The sequence below is a fragment of the Tyto alba genome, unplaced genomic scaffold (genome assembly GCF_018691265.1).
Source record: "Tyto alba isolate M040663 unplaced genomic scaffold, T.alba_DEE_v4.0 Super-Scaffold_27, whole genome shotgun sequence".
NCBI classification, from domain to species: Eukaryota; Metazoa; Chordata; class Aves; order Strigiformes; family Tytonidae; genus Tyto; species Tyto alba.
This window is the reverse complement of record NW_024881301.1, coordinates 14,544,197-14,568,432: the sequence shown is the minus strand read 5'-3', so window position 1 is coordinate 14,568,432 and position 24,236 is coordinate 14,544,197. Positions and strand designations below refer to the sequence as shown.

Sequence of the window (24,236 nt, the reverse complement as noted above, 5' to 3'; positions counted from 1 at the left end):
TGGGCTACTCTTTTCTCTTACTCAGTTCTTGCAGACCAGAAATAGAGTCACCTATTGAGGACATCTCATCTCACTAGGGAGGGCATTCCCCAGGTCTTAAGGAGATGGAGAAATCCAAGTAGCAATAGCACAAACACTATGAACAGGAAAGGAATCTGCATTTTAATCTAGATGAAATAATACTGACTTCAACAAACTGTGATACCTTTTTCCATCAGCAGACTATGTTGAACAACCACAACGTAATTACTAGACAGCTGCCAATTCTGAACGGGATGCTTTTTTGATCTTGTGCAGTAACAGCCAAAAATTTGCTTAATTTTAGCTTTAGGTCAGGTAGCCCAACACAAAGCCTGTGTCTGGGGAAGTTACATTTATGTACCACTTATCTGTTCTTCCCCTCTGAAAATTCATTACCCAGTTTTCCTTCCTGCTTAACCTTAACCTCAACTTCCAAAAAAGTATTAAATTCCGCTTACACAGTGTTCTTTATAATTAGACACAAATTGTTCAAGACATTCAATTGTAACATTTTTTGCTGTAGTATCTAAAAATGCTGGATATTAATAAAAGCTTTAATCATCCTGAAAAAATACTGAGCTATCACAATTCTGTTCCATGTTTTAAATTCTTCTGAGCAGAGAGAAATATGAAGACCGATATATTAATTATTACTGTGCACATAGCCATCATTCCATGAATTTTAAAAGTTGGGTTACAACAGTCTTACAGTGTTTAGAACATACCTGTCAATTAAGTTGTCTTCTATGGTGTTGGATAAAGCTCATTTTATAATACACAAGGTTTATATTATCATATATTAATTTAAAATGTAAATATAACTATATTGTATTATTTTATGTCAATGTGTCTTTTATTGTACATATGTATTCTAAAACACTAACACAATACATTAAATATGTGCATCTGTGAGTTGACATACATATATGTACATGAAACAGGAAAAAGAAGCATTCAGATCCTTGGGTGTCTTTGAAGGGCAATGTACACAACATTACAGTGCAGATCCTTATATTATTCAGTTTAAGTGTTTAAGTAGTAGTCTAACAGAAACGTACTGCAACACAAATATATCATTGTGCAAAGCTAAAACAACCTATCAAACCATTGGCTGTTGCTAACAGAGCTTGTAAGACATGCTAAGTGTCCAAAACTATTTTTATGTTCCTGAAGCTTCTTCCATATTGATACACATTTTCGACCTAATATAGGCATTGAGGGAGTTTGTTGTCTTTACATTTTAAGCACAGATCATGTTGTTTTTCTTAATAGTCTCAAATCTTCCTCCTTTAATTCTGCTGCCTGATAGCAGGTCAGCCTCCCATTCTCATTTTCCACATTTTACATATTTCCTTCTTCGGTCATTCACTGGCACTCGTCAACAAAATTTACCCGCTAACCTGCTTGCTGATGTTGACATTTTCCAGGAATTTGTGCGTCAGCGTACAAGGAACTTAAATAAAATGAAAAAAAATGCAGGTTTCCTGGAAGATGCTGAATTACAGGTCCCTTATGCAAAATCTCTTCAGTTATATGAAGACTGGGCACCCAGTGTAATGTCCTGCCAGATAAGCTTGAGCACTGCCCTTTGCTCTTTCACATCAAGTGACTTTTTCTGTCATCAGCTTCTGCTTCCACAGCCCTGGGTTTGGGAGTTTTCTATGGCACTGCTGGTATTTGGGAGGATGTTTTGGTTTGGTAAGCAGTTATGATGGATAAATAGAGTAATAGATCACTGTATGCTGGAGAGTCCTCTTGTTAATAGGGAACTCTTGCTCCCTGGGTTTTTAAATTTGCTTCAGGAGCTGCAGTGCTTTTTCCCCTTTCATTTTCCTTTGGCATAGTTTTACTTATTGATAGCTCTGATCATTAACAAAAGTGGACAGCCGCAACTCTTCAAGAGCCAGCTACATTTTCTTGCTTTTCAACATGCCTATCTGCAATTTTCCTCCAACCTATATATTTTAGGTTGGCGAAAACCATTTGCATGATGACTTCCCCAGAGAGACACTTCCAAACCTAAACCAGAAAGTTTCTTATTTAATATCTGCTCTTTGTTTCACTTCCGAGCAAAAAAGGTGTTAGATCAAAGAAGTTTTCATTGCTACATGATGAACATATTACAATTTACCAGTTCAGGTAATTTGGATACTATTGTGTCAATACAGACTTCAAAATCCCAATTGAAAAGGTTTTAGCCTTCCAGTTTACCTCAGAAAACATACAGCCTTTAAAAAACCACCTTTTTTACAAGGTCATATCATAGGTCACATTTTCCTTTAACAAATGCTTACCTGACCAAAATATTGAAAAAAACCCCACAAAACAATAAAGAATTAGGATATAATTCCAAACCTGAGGACTCAACAAAGCAGTAAGACATGAGGACTCAGACATGTCAGATCTTACAAAAATTCTGGGACACTTCACATGGAAGACTTCTGGGGATAAGAGTAGTTTCACTATAAGCATTCTTTTTTGCAAAAGCATACATTAGGTTTTTTCTAGTACACTCGTCCAAAAGTAAAGTTTTGTTCTAAAACAAGTGTAAATTTGGCCTTGTTACAGTCAGTAATGAAAAAAAACACAGAAGAAAATGTAACCTGTAAATACTGAAGTGCAACTACACTAGCAAGAGGTGAAAGATAACACTTTTCTCAGGCAGCAAAACTAGTCTGTGCTAGGTCGACTTAGAAAAAATATACCATGACATATCTCCTTGTAATCAGCTGAAGGAGGCAGATCTAAAGAGAGAAATGAAATCCAAACAACACAGATGCAATGAAGTTTTCCAATAAAACAACAAAGGAAGAAACCGGTTGTGCTCATTTTATTGAAAATCTTTAAGAAGAATTCAAAGAAACCAATTCCCAGGGTTTTTTTTTTTCAACTGAATGACTAAAATCTACTGAACCGGAACACTATGATGGAAGCATGGTGTAGGAAGTACAAATCCAGTTCTTCGTGAGCAGTGAAGAGGACCTAAACCCAAATGCATATAAAAGCAAAAAATGTTACATACAAAAAACAGCTTTATGAGAAACTTGGGAAAGCAACATCTATTATTTCAGCAGAACTAGGAAAGCAAGTGCAAAAACACCTTTTGAAGATCCTTGTGGCCTTTAATAATTAATAGTTTGACATTAATAAATATTTGATAGTAAATATTATATCACATATAATACATGCTAGCATTAACTAATAAAGTTAATAATTATTAACTTAATTTTATTAAAAATTAGTTTATTCATTTGTTTATCACAGTTTATCTTTATTATGTTGTCCTTTTGAATAAATGAGCTTCATCATACCCTCTAAAATTATGTGGGCTTTTTTCCCCCTCTTTTCCTCTCATGCCCTTTTCAACTTAGCAGCTTAATTAGTATCTATTTCTAAGAAAAAGTGCTGTCCTGGAGAATTTAACTAAACATGCTGAATGAACTCCGTTTCTGAGAAGACCTATAACAACACACCAAGCTTCAGCTGAGCTTCATTTCCTGGAGTACAAATCCCTCCTTCAGCTCGCTGTAACATCTGACTTATCACTGGGAACGTACAAAGTTTATATTATGTTCTGTGGAAAAAATCTGTAGAACTCGGCTCAAGTTAATACAGACCCAAATGACCTTCTCCAAAAAAACTTCTCAAGCTTCCAGAAAACAGCTCTTCATGATAAAGTGTCTATTTTTTAAGCAGATTTCTAGCTCTATAGAGCTCTTCAGTAAACACAGACCCTTCCAGCACACTGTGTAGACTACCTCTCACTGAGGAGATAATATAAATAAGTTTAAATAATATAAATATGTTTATAAAGAAGATATGAATCTGTTTAAGCTGGAACTGCTCATCAGGCAGTGGCACACTCATGCAAAGCAACCCTGTGATCTGACATGGGTCTGTAAAATCCAGACTTTGACCCTCAACTGGTTCCTGAAAACTCCTCCTACAGCGGCCAGGGGGCATGATTTCAAAGTACAGGAGAGTGGGAAGGGAAGGGAAAAGTGAGCCAAACCGACAGGTCATTTTTTTCATCAAACTTCCCATGGCTCAAAACCTGGCATACAACACAGGGCAGGATAAAAATCCAGCAGATACAGCACTGAATACTTCTTTGTTCATTTTATTCCAATATATTTTGCCACAAAGAACAGAAGCAATACTGTTAGAGTGGAATATGTCACCAAACTTGATTCTTTTATCTGAAACCAAAGTATAAATGACTCCTTTTTCTGCCTTGCTGGTTCATTGTCCCTCTCCAAGTGCCTGAATGAAAGCGAAGAAGCTCAAAGCTGTCAAATTTCCAGATGTCAGTGGACGTCGCAACACCCATGCTTTGAACAGAAGGAAGTAGATTGATTTGGCTAAAAGGATTTTAGGAGGCAAAACATCAAAAGATGGCAGGAAGCAAGAAGAAGGAGGGGAGACCGCTGGCTAGTTCCAGCCTTGGCACTGATTGAAACGGAGGGAGATGAAGCCGGATCTAACAGGCCCCTTTCACTGTTTTCCTCAGCAATGCACAGCTGAAACTGTAGGTATGACTCAGTGAGAGGAAGGCAATTTACTGAGCTTAGTACTTCTACTTACAAGCATGAATTCAACTCCTCACAACTGGTACCACTGTACTATTTGTTTTCAACATGTTTATTTCAGCATCAGTTTGAGTTGTCAGTGTATCTGTCCACCAAGAGTGTCGTTATCCTACAATCAGCAATTCCTTACATCCTTCTCTCCAAATCTGGAATTTACTGAAGCTTATCCAAAATATAGATTTGCTGTGACAGGCATTAACTATGTCAAGAAACATTTTAAAAGAGCCCCCTTTTATGCTACCAGGTATCAATTTTACTACTCTCAATGTCCACGCTTTTTAGTGGCCTCCGTGGATGTGTTCTGTGTGTTTAGTTCTCAACTTCTTTTGAAATTAAAATGAAAAGTAGTAATCCCTTGTATTACATTTGATGAAGTAACTGAAGACGTGAAGCAACTTATACTACAAACACAAATACTATTAAAGCATAGCTTATTCCACACTCATGCTATTTAAACCTCCCCACCACCACTGGTGGCAATAACCTCTACCTTATCTTCTTCCTCTTCCTCAGGCCCATCAGCATGGCCAACAGAGCTGCAGATAAACGGGAGCCGTGCACACGCTGCTGGGTCCCTCGTGTTTAATCTGCCAGACAAACATAGGTCTGAAATACACTGATTGCTTGAAACACTTTATTTATTTTTTTCTTTTCTTTCTTAATTTATTAATATTGTCTGTATTTAGTACTTATGAAAGTAACAGACAACATGAGTAATTAGACATCCAGCAGGGCTAAACCAATGAAGCTCCATCGGACTCAGCTCACAATGCATATAATTTCAGTGTGAGCTTCCTCCCATGCAGCCCTGTCAAAGGGCCTCATACACCTCCAGTTATAGATCTTTTTAATCACTTCCTAATTTAGGAGTGAAAGGAACGATGCCATGAAAGAAAGAATAATCTGTCCTTTTAAAAAACAGTAAAAGCAATTGGGAAATTAAGTGGTATGGGATTAGCATCCTAATTCCTCATATATGGTGTCTCACCACTAACCTGAGACATCATATATGAGGCGTTTTTAGAAGGACAGATTATTGCTTCTTGTTTTCTTCATGAAAATATATCAAGTACAATTAGGTGCCCTAATACCTTGTATCTGAATGAGAATCTGCAGAGCTCCACTTGGAACAACATCCTCGCTACTAACAGGCACACGCAAAGTAGCTGATTGTAAACCCAGCACCGTGAACCCCACGACTGACACTTAGGTTTTACCTACATGATTCCTGCAGAAATAATAGGAACCAAAAATCCCAGGGAGTTGTAATAAACTGACTTCAAGACAACCAGCAGGAAGGGCAGCTGAGAACATGTGTGCACGCAGTGAGTTTCAGATGGCTGTAGCTACGCAAGGCAGGGCAACGTCTCTGGGAAATCCAGCAATGTTTTCTTCCCACAACCTGCCACACCTCCTGCCTTCTTCCCAGCCCCTGACTCGTCAAGCAGCCTCACTCTGCCTACCACAAGTTATCCATCTTCCAGTCTCCCTACCAAATCTCACCCAATCTCTTCGCTCACAGACTGGTATTATCCCTGTTTCTCCATCCTTTGTGGACACACCTAAAAGGCCCAGCTGCTTTTTCTAAGGATTGTCACTGTTTTAGTATGTCCTTGTAATATTTTGTGGAAGTCTCAACTCTTTTAAGGTCAGCTAAAGGGACCTCCTCCAGGTCATGTACACTATAAACATTTAATGTAACAAATTAAAAGCTCTGTCAGAGTACAGTTACTCCTATAAGCAGAGGAAATACTGTGTAAAACTGCAGTGCAAGGTAAGGGCTTTACGCCCATGAAATACAATATGTTTTATCCATGCCTACTCTCAATATGCTATGGCTGCCAAGGGCCAGCAGGCCTACCAAGCAGCCTGTGAAGGAATCAGATGGAGGCTATGAAGTCAAGATGTTGCTTTGAGTCCTGTTTTAAAAAAATATTGGTAAGATTCATAGGCCAGTTGTAGGATCCAGAGACCAGGGCTGATGCCTTCAGGAAGCCAAGTGATTCAAACACATGGAAAAGAAATACCTCTGCAACTGAAAGGATTAGATTTCTGCTCCTGTTTATATCCAAGTACCTTTAAGAGACCATCTTCTAACCCAGCCTGCTACTGAAGATGAAAAAAAAAAAACCAAACAACAAACAAAACAACAACACTATGCTACAATCTTCAAACACTTGTGTATTTATAGCTGTTCTCATTTCAGCTGAATTTCACAGCGTTCATGGTCAGCAAGCTCGCCCTCACAATACTGTACTTCACCACAGAGTGATGCACCGTTAGTGTGGAAATATTACGCCATATGGAATATAAGGGGGTTTTAAAGATCAACACTTTAGGAATGCAAGTTATGTGGGATCATCACCTATACCTGTCCATTTGTAAATAACACTTAAAGCCCTGGTTTCCAACATACAGTGCCTGTGCCTTCCCCTTGTCTGCCCCAGAGTAATGTTTTCTCACTGACAACCATGCATAGATGCAACTTCATACACAACAGGAGGTAGAAAAAACAAAGTATTTTTCTGATTTTTTTTTTTTTTTACATATAGGATAAGTGGATCACTAAGAAAATCTCAGTATCTGCATTTCTTTTTCAAATTCATGTGATGAACACAGATTTTTAAACCTCAAAAAGCTGTTTCACACCTGAAGATTTCTAGCAGTTGGTGGACCTACTCTGTAATCAGATTTTCTCTGGAAAATCACCTCTGGAGTTTTTTCTCCCACTAGTTGACAACTATAATTAATTAGAAGAGAGGTGTGTGTCTGTCTGTATGTATGTATGAATAATGGAATGAGACGCAGCTGGTCAAACTAGCAAAGCATAAATGTAATGGCTTGACCACTTGTCGCTATTACAAAATCCTAAGGCATTTTTCCCTTGTGTATCAGTCTTGCAATGGGGATAATTACACCCTGACTACTTAAATCCTTAGTTTAAATATGGTCACATATAGAAAGATATTTGTGTGTCTAGCTCCTACTTAAGTGACTTAACTGCCATTGAAATCAGGCACAAACATAGCTTTTGAACATGGCTTACATATGACATAATTAAAGAATATGATTTCTATAAAGAGCCTATGCAGTCTGTAGTTTAGCAAGATAAATTTTCTATTTAGCAAAAAAAAAAAAAAATACATTTCCTACCATAACCAGTTATCCACCTAGGTAGAACATGCTATAAAGTCTATTATTGCTCTTTTTAAGTCAGAGACCACCAGTGTCATAAAAAACACACTCTTCAAGCAAGGTCTTGACAGTGAAATAATACTTCATCTTCCTCACTAGAGAAGCCAAAAATTAGAAATATAAAAGAAAAGGTATCTAACAGATATGGTTCAAACAAGTAACTAAGTTCAGCTAGCCCTGCAGACTGGAGAAAGGAATTTAATCATTATTTTTATTATTATTATATTTATTTATTATTATTAGCATTATCATCATCTAATCCAGCTCAATATATTGCAAAGTACTGCAAAATTTTTTATCTGTGGGTACAAATCAAAGATCTCTGAAATTAATTATTATTGTGCATAAACTTTTTTGTACACAGTTATTAGCTTGACAAATGATGTCTTTATAGAATCCATAATAGAATGTGTCGCCAAATATGTAACTGAAGTGTTCCAGGCAATATGGAGAAACAGTTGTGCTCATGTAGAAATTAGGCTTTCCAACAGAGATCTCTGAAGCCCCATTTGTACATGTCTCTTTTATCACTTTATTTTTTGCTAGACAACAAATATCTCATCTGTATTCTGCAAAGCACACCTTTCAACTGTGGGAGGAAAAATAATATTTTAGCATTCTGTGGGGAGGGCCGATAAGGAGAGGCAGAAGGGGTAGGGGGAAAGAGGGATTATTTCCCCAGTTACCTGAAAAAGATTAGAAGCTCTCTTCTCATTCACAAGCTTTTTCATATGGATAAAGAAGTTGTTTCAGGAAAGCATGAGAAATGTTTTACAAATGCAGAAGCTGGATCAGAGAAAAGTAATCTCTACATTTAAGTTCTGGCAGCAAATTTGGAGTTGGTCTTTCTGATCTGCAGATGTGCCTTTTACCCAGAATATAGCGCACTACAGAGTAGTAGATAACTTATAACACCAGTGTGGCAACACTAATTATGCTGTCTGTTACTTACTGCCTGTTCCTGTAACGGTGGGCAGGGATGAAATGTATCTCAGATCTGGACTTCACAAAATCAAAAAAGACTGTTCGAGAATATCAGAGAATCATAGAATGGTTTGAATTGGAAGGGACCTTAAAGACCATCCAGTTCCAACCCCCCTGCAACGGGCAGGGACACCTTCCACCAGCTCAGGGTGCTCCCAGCCCCGTCCAACCTGGCCTTGAACCCTTCCAGGGAGGGGGCAGCCACAGCTTCTCTGGGCAACCTGGTCCAGTGCCTCACCACCCTCGCAGGAAAGAATTTATTCCTTACATCTCATTTAAATCTACCCTCTTTTAGTTTAAAACCATTACCCCTCATCCTATCACTACACCCTCTGTACATGTGTGTACATACATGCATCTATTTTTAGGATGTATAGCAATTGAAAATACTAATGCTTTGTGTTGAAATTCTTCAAGCTAATACAGTAAAATACAAACTTTAGATAAATTGCAATAGTGCTCCTAGGGAGCCGTTCATCATAGAGGTAGTATTACCACATACTTCCCCCAGCTATGGCAGTTCAGAAATTGGCTGATCTCTGCAGACTCTTCAGTGAGAGGTACAGTGAGAATCATCAAGGGGGTAGTTTAAAGTTGAGATGGCAGACACTGGTTCATTAGTATGACAGAAAGCAAAATGGATGAGTCGGGTTTCCTCTCCAGTGTTAACCCAGTGCTGTCCCTTCAAGGGTACAGAAATCTGATGGCCCTATACCTGCAGTAATCTACATGAAGAAATTAGTATTTTGCAACAAGGAAGTTCTAGAGACCTCACTTTCAAAACAATTTTAATTGAAGCATGGTACTTACGGCACCGTGTTGAGAGTAAGACAAGTGTGAAAACCAGATGCAGGACTGCACTCAAGCAATCGCACAAACACCAATGTTATTCAACATTCCAGCTGCTAATTAGCAGATGGATGGTATCTGAGTAATAGCTAGCTGGTGCATATATGACCACACATCTGTTTCCCACCGCTCCGCATCACTCTGCATGTTCACAGCCTACACACATTTCTCTCTGAAAGTCCTAATTAACGGATAGAGTGTGTTGCAATAAGCAAAGAAACTGTTATCACCTCCTGCAAGAAGAGAAGATCTACAAGTATCATCGACTACTGTTGAACATCTGTGTATGGGGTTCAGTACGTTATGTTTAAGGAGCAGACATTTCTGAAGGTCTGGTTTAGTAACTACGTGAGCCTAACGGACGGAAGAGCTGTAGGAAGTTTCAAAGAATCAAATACCAATCCCTACTGCAAGACATTTAATTCTAAACCTTGCTTGCTTAAACTGTCTTCCTCTGCAATTCCTAGTACACGTTTCCCGTCAGCATCTCTCCGGCACTGGGGATGTGCTCAGCCACCCTCCCAGGGCTACAGCCTGGTGCGCAACAGGTAATCCAACACAGGCTGGCAGAAATACCACAGTTTTCACTTGTTGAGCAACTCAGTGTGCCAGCCCTGCCAGTTAACCATCTTCTATGACAAACAGATATACAAGACAGTCCCGATTACTGCTTTATAAGATATGATGCAAGGCTGCTACATGCAGTACCAGTAATCACTTAAGTCAGGGAAACTGCACGTAAGGACTTTGATCATGGCTGCACACAAACACTATTCCAAGCAACTCACTATGGAATTCAGCTTCACACCACACATGGGAACCTACGTGCTGTCCTCCTCGATGAGGATGTTCAGTTCTGCAAGAGGCCGAGAAAATGTCCTCTCAACCCACTCCTAGAGTTAGGAATAAGTTTAATGCTTGAAACCTCAGCCTTATACATTTCCTAACTACTCCTCTCTGGATAGATTACACACAAGTGAACTCAGTATTCAGAGGCTTCCTTTCTTTAAATATTGCTAAATTCTTGCCTCAACAACACTGCACGGCAATGAAGTATACAACCTAAAGACGGGATGTATGAAAAAAAAAATTTTTTATCAGCTTTGAATCGCACTGAGCGATCTTCTAATCTTATGACACAGACTAAGTTCCGGATTCACTGTCTGTTCAACACCCATAGTTCTGTGTACCTTTTTATTTCCCCACTCTTTAGACTCAGAAGTAAACTATTCCAAACTTTTTGGTGTCTATTCATATCAGTCTGCTCACAACTTCTTTCTTCTGTTTTCCTATGTTTTCTACATCCACAGCACATTTCTATGTTGTAGCAACACGTGAACACAGCATTCTAGATAAAGGCGAAATGCGGATTTATGTAACATCATTGTAACATTTCACATCATATTTTTATTGATTCAAAATATTTTATCTGTCCTCAACTATATTCTCTACAGAGGTCTTCATTCAGCCCTTCATAGTGATGCTTTGGTCTTTTCCTTAAATTACATAATTAATTAGGAACCAATAAACTGTATTAATAGCGCATACTTTGCCCTCCAGTATGAATTACTTTGCATTAATCAAGATTGAATTTCATCCATCATTCTGTTGACTGCTGACCTCATTTGATTAAATCCATCTCATATTCCTCTTCAGACTTTGCTAACACACGACCAAATAACATTACATTGCATTACTTTCACCATTTTTTAAGATATTCTGCTCCGATTGTGGAATTATAGCTGACTGATGAAACTCACTCCTATTCTTCTGTCTCTAGTCACACTTTAATGCAAATTGATTTTTTATGTACCTACTTAGAAACTATTTAGCATATCAATTTCCTTGTTCTTAGATGTTGACATAGAAGTGAAAAATTAAAGATAAATTTATTAATATTGGACAGTATGTGCTAACATTAATATGCAACATAAAGCACATACTTTCTAAACATTTTTTTTAAATTCTCGGTCAGATTATCATTGCATTTTTTCCAGTTTAATATCCATTTTTCTGAGATTATTACAGCTTAACATCTCTTCGCATGTTTTTTCAACCATGTGAAAATTTCATGTTCTTTTATTCTGCAAAGTAGATGAATATCATTCTCTCCATTTTATAAATAAATTAAGGAAGAAAACCAATAATGATTTCATCAGGATTGCACAGGACGTCTGTGGCAGAGATGCCAAGCAAACCTAGAATTGTTGGTGAGATCTATTCACCGATCACCAAGTCTTCCATTCCTCATATCATTTCAGTCCTTCCCTTACTTTTCTAACATCTAAAATATATTTTCCTGATACATTATCTAATAGGATTGTCAAAAGGGGACGTGATTTGAAACCTGTGTTATACAGCACAGTAAATGCATTTGCAGGAGGAGCACTGCCAGCCCCAAATACTCACGGCCAGTTGACTGATCATCTACATTGTAATAGACTATCAAAAGTGACAGGTATTCACAGTGAGAGCTGCAGCTTATTCTAAACAAAAGCCACATGCACCTTTCATCCTGGTAATTAAAACAAACAAGCCAGTACCTTGTCAGGGAGGGAAAAAAAGTAGGTTTACAACATAATGAATCCTGACAATGTCTAGCAAATCTTTGACTTCTACGAATGGTAATTTCTTCAGGAATATCTGAATCTGCTGGAAAGAAGTCAGGATCATTTCCTACTGAAACAGCTGAAAGGCTTTGCAAGATAGCAGTATCATTCTTGGCCTTAGCTGCAAAGCATTGAACATGAAGGAAGAGAGTGAACATGTGAAATACCATGAGGTGGGTGGCCAGGCTGAGGGACTGGAGTGGAATACAGACCACTGTGACTGTTCTCCAGGAGACTACCAACTCTCCTCTGCAAAACACTGGGAGATGACCCTTACATCAGATCATGGCTCTGCAGTCTCTCAAAGCAGATGGTTTATTCTGGCCAGATTGGTTTTGAAACCAACAACAATAAAACTATATGGAATTTAGTAGAAGATGTAGAGCATGAGCTATCCAAGGACTGAGATACTGACCCCCACCATCACACACAGGGGTGCACCCATACTCACAGAACCTCCTGTTTGAATAAAGACAACCCTAGCCCAACCTGACTTGGCCATACCCATTTGTTTATACACATTTAGATTCGTTATCTTAGACCACAAAAAAAGAACATTCTAACTCTTGGTAAAATATCAACGAAAGGAAGATTGTTTTGGAGGGCTGTTCTGCCAAGAACACAATAATATCACCACCAGCCCCCACACATTTGTTATTGCATTCAGCACAAGTGCCGGATGAACATCTGCACTGTAAAAATTCAGCCCATTAGCTCCTTCAGCTTGTTAGCATATTTTAATACTGTGATCACAGCTTTCTATTTCTATCAAGGTGCTACTAGGTGCCAGACTCAGTATTCACATAGTGCGCCATTATTATCTCTACACCCCCCAGGTCCTTAATGTGTCTTACTTTTATGAAGCTATTACACAGCAATACTGAAACAGAACGAAATAAGAAGGAGAAATCTGAGAAGGAAAGAGGAAGCTACCAGTGTAGCAATACTGCTGGAAAGATAAGTTGAGCTGTGATCTTATCATGTATGGTTGGACTAATGCTGAGTTACACACATCTCTCTTTAGCCTCTTAGACTGTATTGTTAAGTTAGAGAAAAGTCATCTATCATATACAAAAGGCAATCAACCTAACAACTCACTCTCCTGATCTGTTTTCCTTTAGCTCCTAACAGTGGCTCAGTATAAACAGTTCATCAACTGTCTCATTTACAGTCCAAATAGAATGTGAAAAAATATTTTAGCCTTGATTTTAATCCTAAATCTGTAATTAAAAGTGGGCATTTCTACACAAAGAGAGAAATACCATTTTATATTTTCATATGAGCTGAGGTACAGATCTTTGTATGTTGCTGATATTTTTCTTAATGCTCATCAGTCTGTATTCACTCCTTAGGTTTGCATACAACATGTATGTAAATAAAACACAAATGAGGGCAAGCCTGCTGTAATATACACAGATGTACTCCCACCGTATCTGATGCTTGTGTGCTACACAGTCACAGGTGACAACTGTGTTTTCTATATGGAGTAGGCTTTGTGTTTGCATTTGGTTTTTTTGAACATCCAAGTGAAATTTAGGCTTACTTCCATCACAAGATGAATTTGCTTCATTATTAAATATAAAGCTGTCACAGTCCACAAATCCTGACCAAAAAAAAAAAAAACAACACCACTCAGAAAAAAACAGTAAGCTTAGAGAAATTAAAAATATCTGTTCTTCACAAAATAAGTGAAAAGACCCAGGCAAATAGTCTTTCAGGTTCACATGAATTCAGCACTTTCAAGCTTGTGTCCTACATTCAAAATGCTTTGCCATGAAAAGTAGGTGCTGAATATAGAAGAAACCAACATGCCCACACATCTACTGGTTAGTGAAGGGCTGATGGATCTTCTCTTGTTCTTACACTTATGAAATTAGACATTTTCTCTTTACCTCAGTTCTTGCACTTTCTAAACACCAAATTCTATCAGGAGGAGAGAAATCTCATGCTCCTCATGCAGAGCAGCGCAGCATTCCTCCAAGGAATCAGACTTACTGGTAAAAGCACAACTGTTTATCTCATGTGCTTACACTCTTCCATTTAGCATCTGCAACTGGCCAGTGCCAGATTCAATACTGGTCTAGCTAGGCCTTTGATCTGACCTAGGACAGCTGTTCCTATGAACCCTGTTAACCAGATAACATTATTCCAATAAAGCCCCATGTCTTAAGCCAAACCGGACTTTGTTATTGAAATTTTATACTACATTCTACTAGCATGGGTTCATTCCAAATTAACTCAAGCCCATGAATGGTCATGAGAGACCCCTTCTGATGCTTCATTCCTCTGTTTCATTTCTCTGTAGCAAAAAGTGACAAATTATGAGATTTTCAGAATGGGGGAAAAGGGCGAAAGCAACAACTAGCTCTTCATTCCCAAGCTCTCATGTATTCTGGGAAAGGTTTTTAAGCATATGATTTAGTAAGACAAAGACTAAGTCATTTAATAACACTACCATTTCATGGAAACCTTAAACCAGTCAAGGATAAACCACCACTGAATGGAGCCACTTGTACTGCTCTCTCCTTTGTGCTGGCACAAGAGTCTGTACGGTTGAGCTAAGAACAGAAACAAAGACATGACACCAGCCAAAACAAAGTGGAAGTTTCTCAGAGTTCATCAGGACCAGACCAGGTCTCCAACCCAACTCATGTGTGGCTGCACACACATTTGCACAGGGACAAGTGCGGGAGCAACTACAAGGGGCAACACTGGCTTTTGCTGGTTTCAAGAACTTGCAAAATGGTGGAGAAAACAGGGTTTCTCAGACTTTCCAGTCTGAGAAAAATAGTTGCACACTGATGGCCAAAGCAACATGTTTTGATTAAGCACTACATGATATGGAAAAACATCATTTCACACAAGATACAGACCACAGAGATCACTGAAAAGCATGGATTTCTTTGAGCACAAACACGATGCTATACATTAAGCTACACAGAAACTTCAGACAGAAAATTTTCAGTGTGCATTTATTTATACCAGAACATACAAGCAAAATCCCAATTCACCTTCATCTCAACTGTTGCTTTGAAACAGAAGATGAGCCTGCCTAAGAAAAATTAAGGTGGTTCATTTCATCAGGGAGATGAAGAGTTTCTGGAAATACAGGGTCAGATATGCATCTGCATAATGAAAAGCAATCAAACATCACAGTCTGCAGCATTCCTAGAGAAGGAAGGTCATCTAGTTTGACTCTATGTCCCCTTTTTGTGAGGGTTTTTATTTTTTATTAAAAAAAAAAAAAATGCCTCAAAGCACGTTCCTAAAACACTTTAAACCATATGAAAATATAAATAATCTTCATACTACCGAACCACCTGAACAACTTCCAGTGCTGTACAGAAGAAATAGTTTGTGATGGCTCCTCTAGGCTTATATTAGCCAAGTGCAAATGCTGCACAAATACAGCGTTCCTAATAAGCATTTACCAGCGATAACTAATGTGAATTGAATGAATGACAGGGAGAGCAATGGCTTTAAAATTCACAAAGGAGGAGTTCAGAACTGTATCTAAAACTTACAGAGATCTACTTACAGCGTGACCCCTGCAACTGAAAATGTAGACAGGAAGGACAGCAATGAATAATACTTACTAATGTAGACGGAAAATAAAATCAACAAAAGTTGCTCAGTTCCACTCTATATGATTTCTGATGTCATGTTTGAGCATGTACTATTTGTATGTGAAATAAAGTTTGAAAACACTTTTCTCATTGTTTATTCTCTTCATCACTCTAGGGGATGAATTGTGCCCGTAGTATGATACTGTGCTGTGGTTTCTGTATTTTAGTTTTAGGCCTGAATTGATTAAATATTTTTGCTACCATTCACTTCTGGTGGAGAAAACAGTTTGGAAAAGGGTGTGCTCAGAGCCTGTGGGAGGCCATTTCCCTGCCTCACAGTGCTCCACAAGGAGCTCCTGTCTCTTGCAGAACCAAGCAAACCTGTAAGATAGAAAGTCACATCATGCCTGGCACTACTGCTCTGAGATTTCCAGCCTGAAGTTTAGGCACTCTCTCAGATACATAAAAATCAGTCTTTGAGTGAAGATTTTAATGCACTGTTACTCTGAGCACTTCAAATTCTCTTTTGCACCTGTAAGAAATCAGTAGCAGAAAAAGGAAACACAAGAAAGCAAAAGTATTACCAGGCATAATCGTACTAAACTGTAATGTTTAGTACTAGATGAAGTTTTCTAAAAGCTAACAGGAATTGAAAGAGGGGTGAATGAAATGTGTATGAAGAAAAAACACAAACAGTTCTAACAAATGTTTCTAGATCTTGATTAAAGGTGATACAAGTGACTTACATACTTTGCGAATGAATAATACAGCATTTCAGAGCTATTGACATTCCCACATTTTCATCTGAAGGGCACTGCAGGCTTTTTTTTCTTTTCTCATTAACTGTAAAAATATGATTAATGTTCAGCTGGAAACTTTGTGCAATGGAAATCCCTTACCAGGAGCCCTGTTTGTAAGCAGATGCAAATATCTGATGTTGTACCAGCATATTTCGTGTTGTTACCAGCCACGTACATGTGTGTCTGGCTTGTCCAAGTTGCTAATACGGTAAAGGTCTGAATGAAGAATGGGTAAGTTCTAGCATTACTGAATTCCACTGCAGTTTTATGACAGAATTTAGGGGATCAGCATTCTGCTTCATTTATTAAACACCAGGAAACATAGTATTTTTAAAAATACAAAATATTAAAGGAAAACACAAAATTCAAGCTAATGTTTTGCCTTTTTTTTTTTCCAAATTTTCAAGCTCATATTAATTGCTAATGTTCCATGATGTGTTTCAAATATGCAAAGATGAAATGATTTCAAAACAAAGTGCAGAACCTGCTTCAAGCACTTTAAGAAACAAGACTGCACTATAGGCTGAAAACCAACTGGACTTTCTAAATAAAAATTCCCATCTAGTATTTAGTTATACATACACAGAAATAAAATCCAGAATGCTATGGCTTATTCTGTACTACAAACCCCAGAAAACCTCTTGCTTCTTAAACAAGTTAGCATATGTATCAAATTAAGTTCTTGTAACTCCACCAGTCAAAAAGCATTTATTGCTCCATCTGCATCAGAAATCTTTATTTCCTTATCATTAATTGTACTCAGTGCAGAGAAAGGACAAGTAACAGCATGAGAGATCACTAAGTAGCACAAGATCTGCCCTAGGCTATGGGTCTCACCTGGTTAACACAGCTTCTCCTTTCCAAACTGCAAGTGGCCTCATGTAACCTCATCTTAACAGCCGGGGACATATGGAGCCCCAGGTAGGGAGGAGATGAATCCTTCTGAACAAGTGGGCCAAATCAAGAAAACGTAAGCATTTAAGTGTATAGTGTGACTAAACTAATCAATAAATACAGGTGACTGAGCAGTTTTATGCATGCAATTTATGGCCAGATGATGGCTCTCCCAATCCACCCCTCCCGAGATCTATACTCCCAGCTAAATCACCCTGCAGTCCCTGGGCAGATGCATCTGAAATCAATAGCATCATAACACCATCCCTCTCTTTTCCCCTTAAAGCCCTGTAATAGCCAAGTTTCAGCTGCGATCAGTATTGCCGGGCTCCCAGCACCAGCGGGGCCTCTGCTCCCGCCTGGCAGGGCAGGATCAGCCCGGATGGCTATCTGATTAGAAGGGAGCACGTCCTGACTTTCCCCAGTCACTTAAGCCGGCGTCTCATTGCTTGTCCTTAGAGACCACAGCTCCACTCAGGCAGAGAGCGTCTAGACAGTATTCATGATCCATCTGTCTGGCACAGCCAGGCTGATGACAAACTCTATTAGACCCGAAACAATTTTTTTTTTTTTTTTTCTTCGCTCTTCCCTCCTCCCATCTCCCTTTTCCTCCGAGAAGCAGTAAGTAATCTGACACTGAAAATTACTATCATTGTTGCAATGCTCAAAATAGCAGTGCCAGACTTTCATTAACATCAACGCTAGACTGCTAAATATTTAAAGAAATGGATAAATTTCACCTGAAGTGGGACAGCCCGGCACACATGAAAGCAGAAGCACAATCAAAATGTAAATCTAAGCGGTTGTTTTTATCTGCACAAATTCGATGTCACAGTCAAGGGGGATGCCAAAGGTCTCTTTAAACAAAATATTTTCCTTTGATTGAGCTTTTTGTTTTTAAAACAGAAACATTCTCCAACCCCCTGCAGATCCCTACAAGGCTCAGAGCTGACAGAAGTAGGTGGGGGTGGTGAAAGGGAGAGCTATATATTTGATTTGTTTGGGTTTTTTTTTACCTTGCAGAGGAAAATTAACTCCTACAGCAAACTCTTCTGTGCCAAAACAGCCATGACACATCACCTCCATCAATGCTGACAACTTGAAATTTGATGTAGACATAATTTCCACATGACAAGAAGGATTTGTTCTCCCTTATTTTAGTCGCCTTCAAATTCTCATGCATGTCAATATTTGTGTTTCATACGCCCACGAACACATACAGATCACAGCACAGATACCCACCTGTACTGTTTTCCACCGAACAATTAAAGAACTAAAATTGCCACCACTGCAACCCTTCTCAATTAGACATGACTCGAATACTGCAGCCTGCAAACAGACAACAGGCTACACTTCCCATTTCAAAATCTAATTTACTTGTAGCAGGACAAGGCAGGCTTATCATTTGTTGCGAAACAAAGGGAAATGCTGGAGCAAATGAACTGTGTCCTGCTAGAAGCAGGCACATTGTTTCAATTCCTCAGAATCCAAATTTTGCAGGTGATGTGGAGCAGCAAGCTGCCACCAAGGCCAAGTCTGCAATGTTTAAAATCCTACTCTTCATCTCATTTTTCCTATCATGGCTTTTGTCGTTAAATACACCCTCGACCTCCAAGTAGTGTTAAAAGAACAGTCATCTCCATTATATCAATCAATAAGTCTTTATAGTTGATGAAAATAAAAACAGTAAGTAAAAACCTACCAAAAGTTGACATGGGCTACTTTGCACAAGGCTACCTGTGGAGAAACCTGCACTACAGTGTCCTTACTGAGAAGGGGGGGTAATGCTTCAACATGCATCGCCAAACCTGTGTTAAAAATCCCAGTGTAAACCAAGCAAGATGTTACCCTAACATGTTCAGCTTAAATGCCTTAGCATGTATTTTGACCAACTTGCTGAATTGCAGCTTGTTGTCTAAAATCACCCTCACATACCTTGGATGGAGCTGGTACAGATTTTCCCCAGCTGCCCTCCAGTTTCTCTGTGCTATACAGAATAAATTGCCCATGTAGCAGCGTAAGGAAACCCTACCCAGAAGTCAGCAGAGGACAATTAATTAAACCAAAGGGCTGCAGAAATACACATTTTGTTTAACTTTGCACACATGAGACACCGTACTGAGTTCAGTAGCAACATTTAAAAGACTGAGTTAACAGCCTTCACACTTGAGCCAAATAACAACAGCAAGGAGAGAGGAACACCGGGTCTGGGAGATTCAAACTCCTCTAACACAATGAGATAGCATCTGCTATAATCACGAGATCCACGGAGCAGGTCACCCACAAAAAATACCTTTTTATACCACTGTTCATGCAACTTAACTAAACAACAAGCTTCAGTGAGACATTCTGAATTTGGCTGCTGGCAAGAACACAAATGAGAAATGCTTCAGTAGCTGGGAAATACGGGCTACTGCTAACATGGCACATACTGCTTAAATAAATTAAAGCAGAACTTCCATATGAAAATTTGTTTATTTAGACATCATTTGGGGGCAGTCTATGTATTACTGTGAAATGAGGTGAATATTGTTTCCACCATAGGAGGACATAAGGTTTGAATACGGTATGAGAAAGGGATTAAAAACAGCAGAGGGGAAGGTACACCACAGTAATGCCAATGTGCTCTAAAGGCAAGAGCAGTCCCAGGGAGAAAACGGCCACCCTGCCCGTACGTAGACCAGCACACATTTACACATGGCTCCTTTCAACAGTTTCCTCCCCATTCAAGAACTGTGAAAAAGCAAGAAAATGCAAGAACAGAGCTGGTATGCAACACTGACCAGAAATAAATTCCTGCTTTAAAAATCCTCAAGTGATTTTTTTTTTTAACACCCATTTTCTTCTTATTGAGCTGTATTATGGTCCTTTCACTAATTAGAGGCCAATGAATGTATGTACTTCTGTGATGGAAGGTAGCCTCATCAGCTGGGACATTTCAAGCGTATATACTCTGGTGTACTCTGGTAGGGATCCCCATTAAAATCACTGAGCAAAAGCATGCACAAGTTTCTTAATTCAACATGTCATCCTTCTAAGGCCTGGGGACCTCACTTCTAAAAGTATTCTAGAAGCATTTTTTCAAGGCTGGAATAAGCCGACACAACCAACTGTCACGTCCATCATAATGCTCTTTCCCTTGTAGCAGACTGTTTAATAGCCAGAACGTGATAAATATCACTAATCCTCATTTGTTTTAAATACTGTTTATAGTTGTATTATTTTTCTGTCTGGCTTCGATCTTTTTTCTCTTTGTTTCACAATTAGCAACCTGTTTCACTAGGTTTTAGTTTTTTATTTAAAACAGAAGTCCCTTTATTTACCAGTACTTGTCACACAGTCCCTATTGCAATGAAAAAGTACAGTCACTATTAATATCCCCAAACGCAAGAAATAATGAACTGCTCTCTCTGCCAGAAGGTAAGCAAAAAGTGAAACAGTTCTGAATGCTCCTAGCAATAAATCAAATATTTCCTCTACAAATTCCTCATCTGCAATGTTGTTACAAAACAAATAGCAATATAGTTCTTGAAGCAAATATAGTTCTTGAAGGACTTAATAAGGCTGTTTACCTACTTATTCCTCTTCACTCAGCACTGGGGAGGTCTGAAGTAGAAGGACTATTGGACACCATATTTTAGAAGGTGCCAGAGAAAAACAAATAGAACAGATTTAAGGAAACATAATCCATGTGATGGAACTTGGTTTAATTTTTTTATTTTTTTGTAAACCGTCCTAGAGGGTAACTGACAGATGGGTAGTAACTGTCCTCACATCTATAACAGGATGATTTGAGAAGGAAGCAACTTATTTTTCACTGAAAAGTGAGAGAAATGATGCCACCTTGACCTGCACAACTTTCCAGAGACAGGATCATGAAACACACCAACCAAAGTTCCTGTGCAAGCAGTATGAAACCTGCTGCTGACAGTTTTTTAGAGACACATTTTGTTGGGTTTGGTTCAGATAAACTTTACACTGCTGGCAGTGAGGGGGGTAACCAGCCAGCTGACTGGCACCACTCCCTTTCAGGCATGCCTGTCTTCATGTTCATTACCTACTGCAATGCCTGAGGGGACAAATGTGACTTAGGGGAGGACCAGAAAGTTTGCAGATCCTGGATCAAGCAAGAAACAATTTCTAGAGTACAAGCCTTTGGAGAAGGCCAGCACACGGTGCCAACACGTTGCTGTGATTACTGCACAACTGCCACCAGCGCAGAGAGGTACCAAAAAACCACCAGTGCCCCAGCTATCAGACCTCAAGCTGAAGGAGGCTTTGGGAGTTCCACCCAGGAGCTCCACCTGGGAATCCGCAGGCTGTCACCGTTCCACTGTGGCCACGCAGGGCCACCACCTGCGATGCCCCAACTGCTGTCTGTCACCAAAGTCCTCCCTCAGTCTGCTACCACAGTGTTTTTCATGGCTCCTCTTGGACAAATGGTTGTGCTGGCTTGGCCTAAGAGAAGAGCTGTACAGTATCCCAGTCAAAAAAATTCCACTATTTGAACTTTAAAAATATGCTTACAAGTTTTGCAAGCACAAATAATAAGCCATAACTTTTTTACAACTCAAAAACCAAGGTTAGCCTAAGTTCATGGGCAAATACATATGACATCTTGATCTGGACCTATCACCAAAGCTCATGGCTAGTCCTGGGGCTTTGAAAAAAGTTCCACTCCAAAAAACAAAACAAAATAAAAATAAAATTAAATAACATATAAAGCATATGTAGTCCATTATTATTTCAAATGCTATGAAATCACTGCAGAGGTGTCAAAGTACCACAAAGTATAAGACTTAAAAACACTTACAGTACAACATTTAGGAACATGTTCATTTGGAGGCTAGAGGGCAGGGGAGGAAAGGCATATATCCAAACCTGACTTCATCTTCTACTATGAAGTGGGATAGAATCTAGTGATTCTATTGAATCACTAGATTCTATCCCACTTAATGGCACATGTGTTTGTTACAAAAATTACAGATACATGCTGCTTGTAATTCTTGTTATTAATAACAACATAACAAAGACATTCCTATGCTATAGCCACAACCTAAGGTGAAACAGCATTCTATGGGGTGTCAGCACTGGCAGAACCAAACGATTTGGAAAATGGTAAGTAACATAACAACACTTCTATTGTACTTGTAGACCAGAAGTATTATTGAAAAATTTCTCCCCCACCCAGAAAGCTGAACTGTAGTTTAAAAATAAATTATTGCAGAACATACAAAAACAAAAAAAGTTTGATCTCAGTGTACATCACTGAAGGCAAAGCACTAAGAGAGCAATTCTGGTGATAAGTTCTGGCACTCTAAGTGAGATATTTATGCACCAAAGAATAGCAACTAAAGCTATTTCAAATATATACCTACAAAAGCTCAGTGACCTACCAAATGATGCTGATCTCAGCACTAATAAAATATATTTGATTAATAGGAATGACTGGAAAGATTACAACTTTCTTAATAGTTTTAATAGCATATAAAGACTGTCACACAGACAAAGCATAAAGTATTTTTTAGAACCTTGGAAAATAAATCATTTAATCATGTATATATTACACTTTCTATCTGAGAAGCCACATATGATCCATATGATTATAACCTCAATGTCTGCGGCACAAACTCCCTTTGTATAACTACAACTTTCCAGTTTTAGAAACCTAGAGAAAGTGTGTTACAAATCACTACTGGTTCACAGAAAAACAGTATTTACTTCCTGTCTCATCCTCCCACTAGATATCATACTGCAGACTTGAGTTTCCAGACTGATTTCTGAGGTAAACAGACATATTCAACATACATACATAAAGACATGGATGCACACAAAAGCCAGTACTTACAGCTAAAGATGCCTGGAGGTGGATGCTCTGTTACAAGCAGGCAGTTCTCTTCATCACTGTTATCCCCACAGTCATTCTGTTGGTTACAAATCAATGAACCAAGATACAAGCATTTACCACTGGCACAGGTGAATTTGCACTCTGAAAGGCAAAAAAGAAACCAAAACAAAAATTCGTGAGGAAAGTGATGCTTACCTTCTTCACTGATAGAATGACTGATACTAAGGCAATATTTTTGAAGTAGATGCTATCATGGAGGACAGGTCTTTGACACTCCACCACCAAAATAAATAATATAGTATTTGCAGCATTGCACATATAAACATATACGTGACACATTTTCAGAACACCAGAATCAAACCACTAGTAAATCAGATTTGCCATTCAAGGAAATTCAACTACTTCTTAAAAAACAGTCTTTTTTTGTAGATCACGTTGAATACAGTTCACTTCAGACAAAGACTGAGTTCTCATACATGTTTGTGTGGCACCTTGCATATTTGAAGCAAGACAGCACTGTGAAGAAATAATAATTGTCCCACAGTAAAAAAAAGTCTTGCACAATATAAAACGGCATCAGCTGTAAGGCAGCAATATAGTTTGTAAGCAGGACCAATCCTGTCCAGACACAGACAATTATTCCTTAACTACCTTCCCAAACCCAATTTGCCAGTCTCTCAACTAATTACAATCAAGCACACAGTGTCTGCACATTGAACTCCCACATGCCAGTTTGCTTTACAAAGTCAGTAAACTTCTAAAACCTCTATAAAGTGTCTGAATGCTATACACGGGCATGCTGTTTTACATTTTGTTCATTACCAAAAAAATGGTTTCCCCTAGACATGGTTCCCTCATGAGAACAATTCATATGAGACCAA

At 38.7% G+C, this 24,236-nt stretch overlaps 1 protein-coding gene across 1 annotated transcript in view; it reads right to left on the bottom strand.

Moving 5' to 3' along the window:
- Window positions 1-24,236, bottom strand: part of LDLRAD4 (low density lipoprotein receptor class A domain containing 4) — a 182,928-nt gene that overhangs the window by 123,201 nt on the left and 35,491 nt on the right. The window contains exon 2 of the mRNA XM_033010605.2: window positions 23,356-23,496. Coding sequence (XP_032866496.1) covers window positions 23,356-23,496 — 141 coding nt within the window. The remainder of the gene's footprint in view (window positions 1-23,355; window positions 23,497-24,236) is intronic.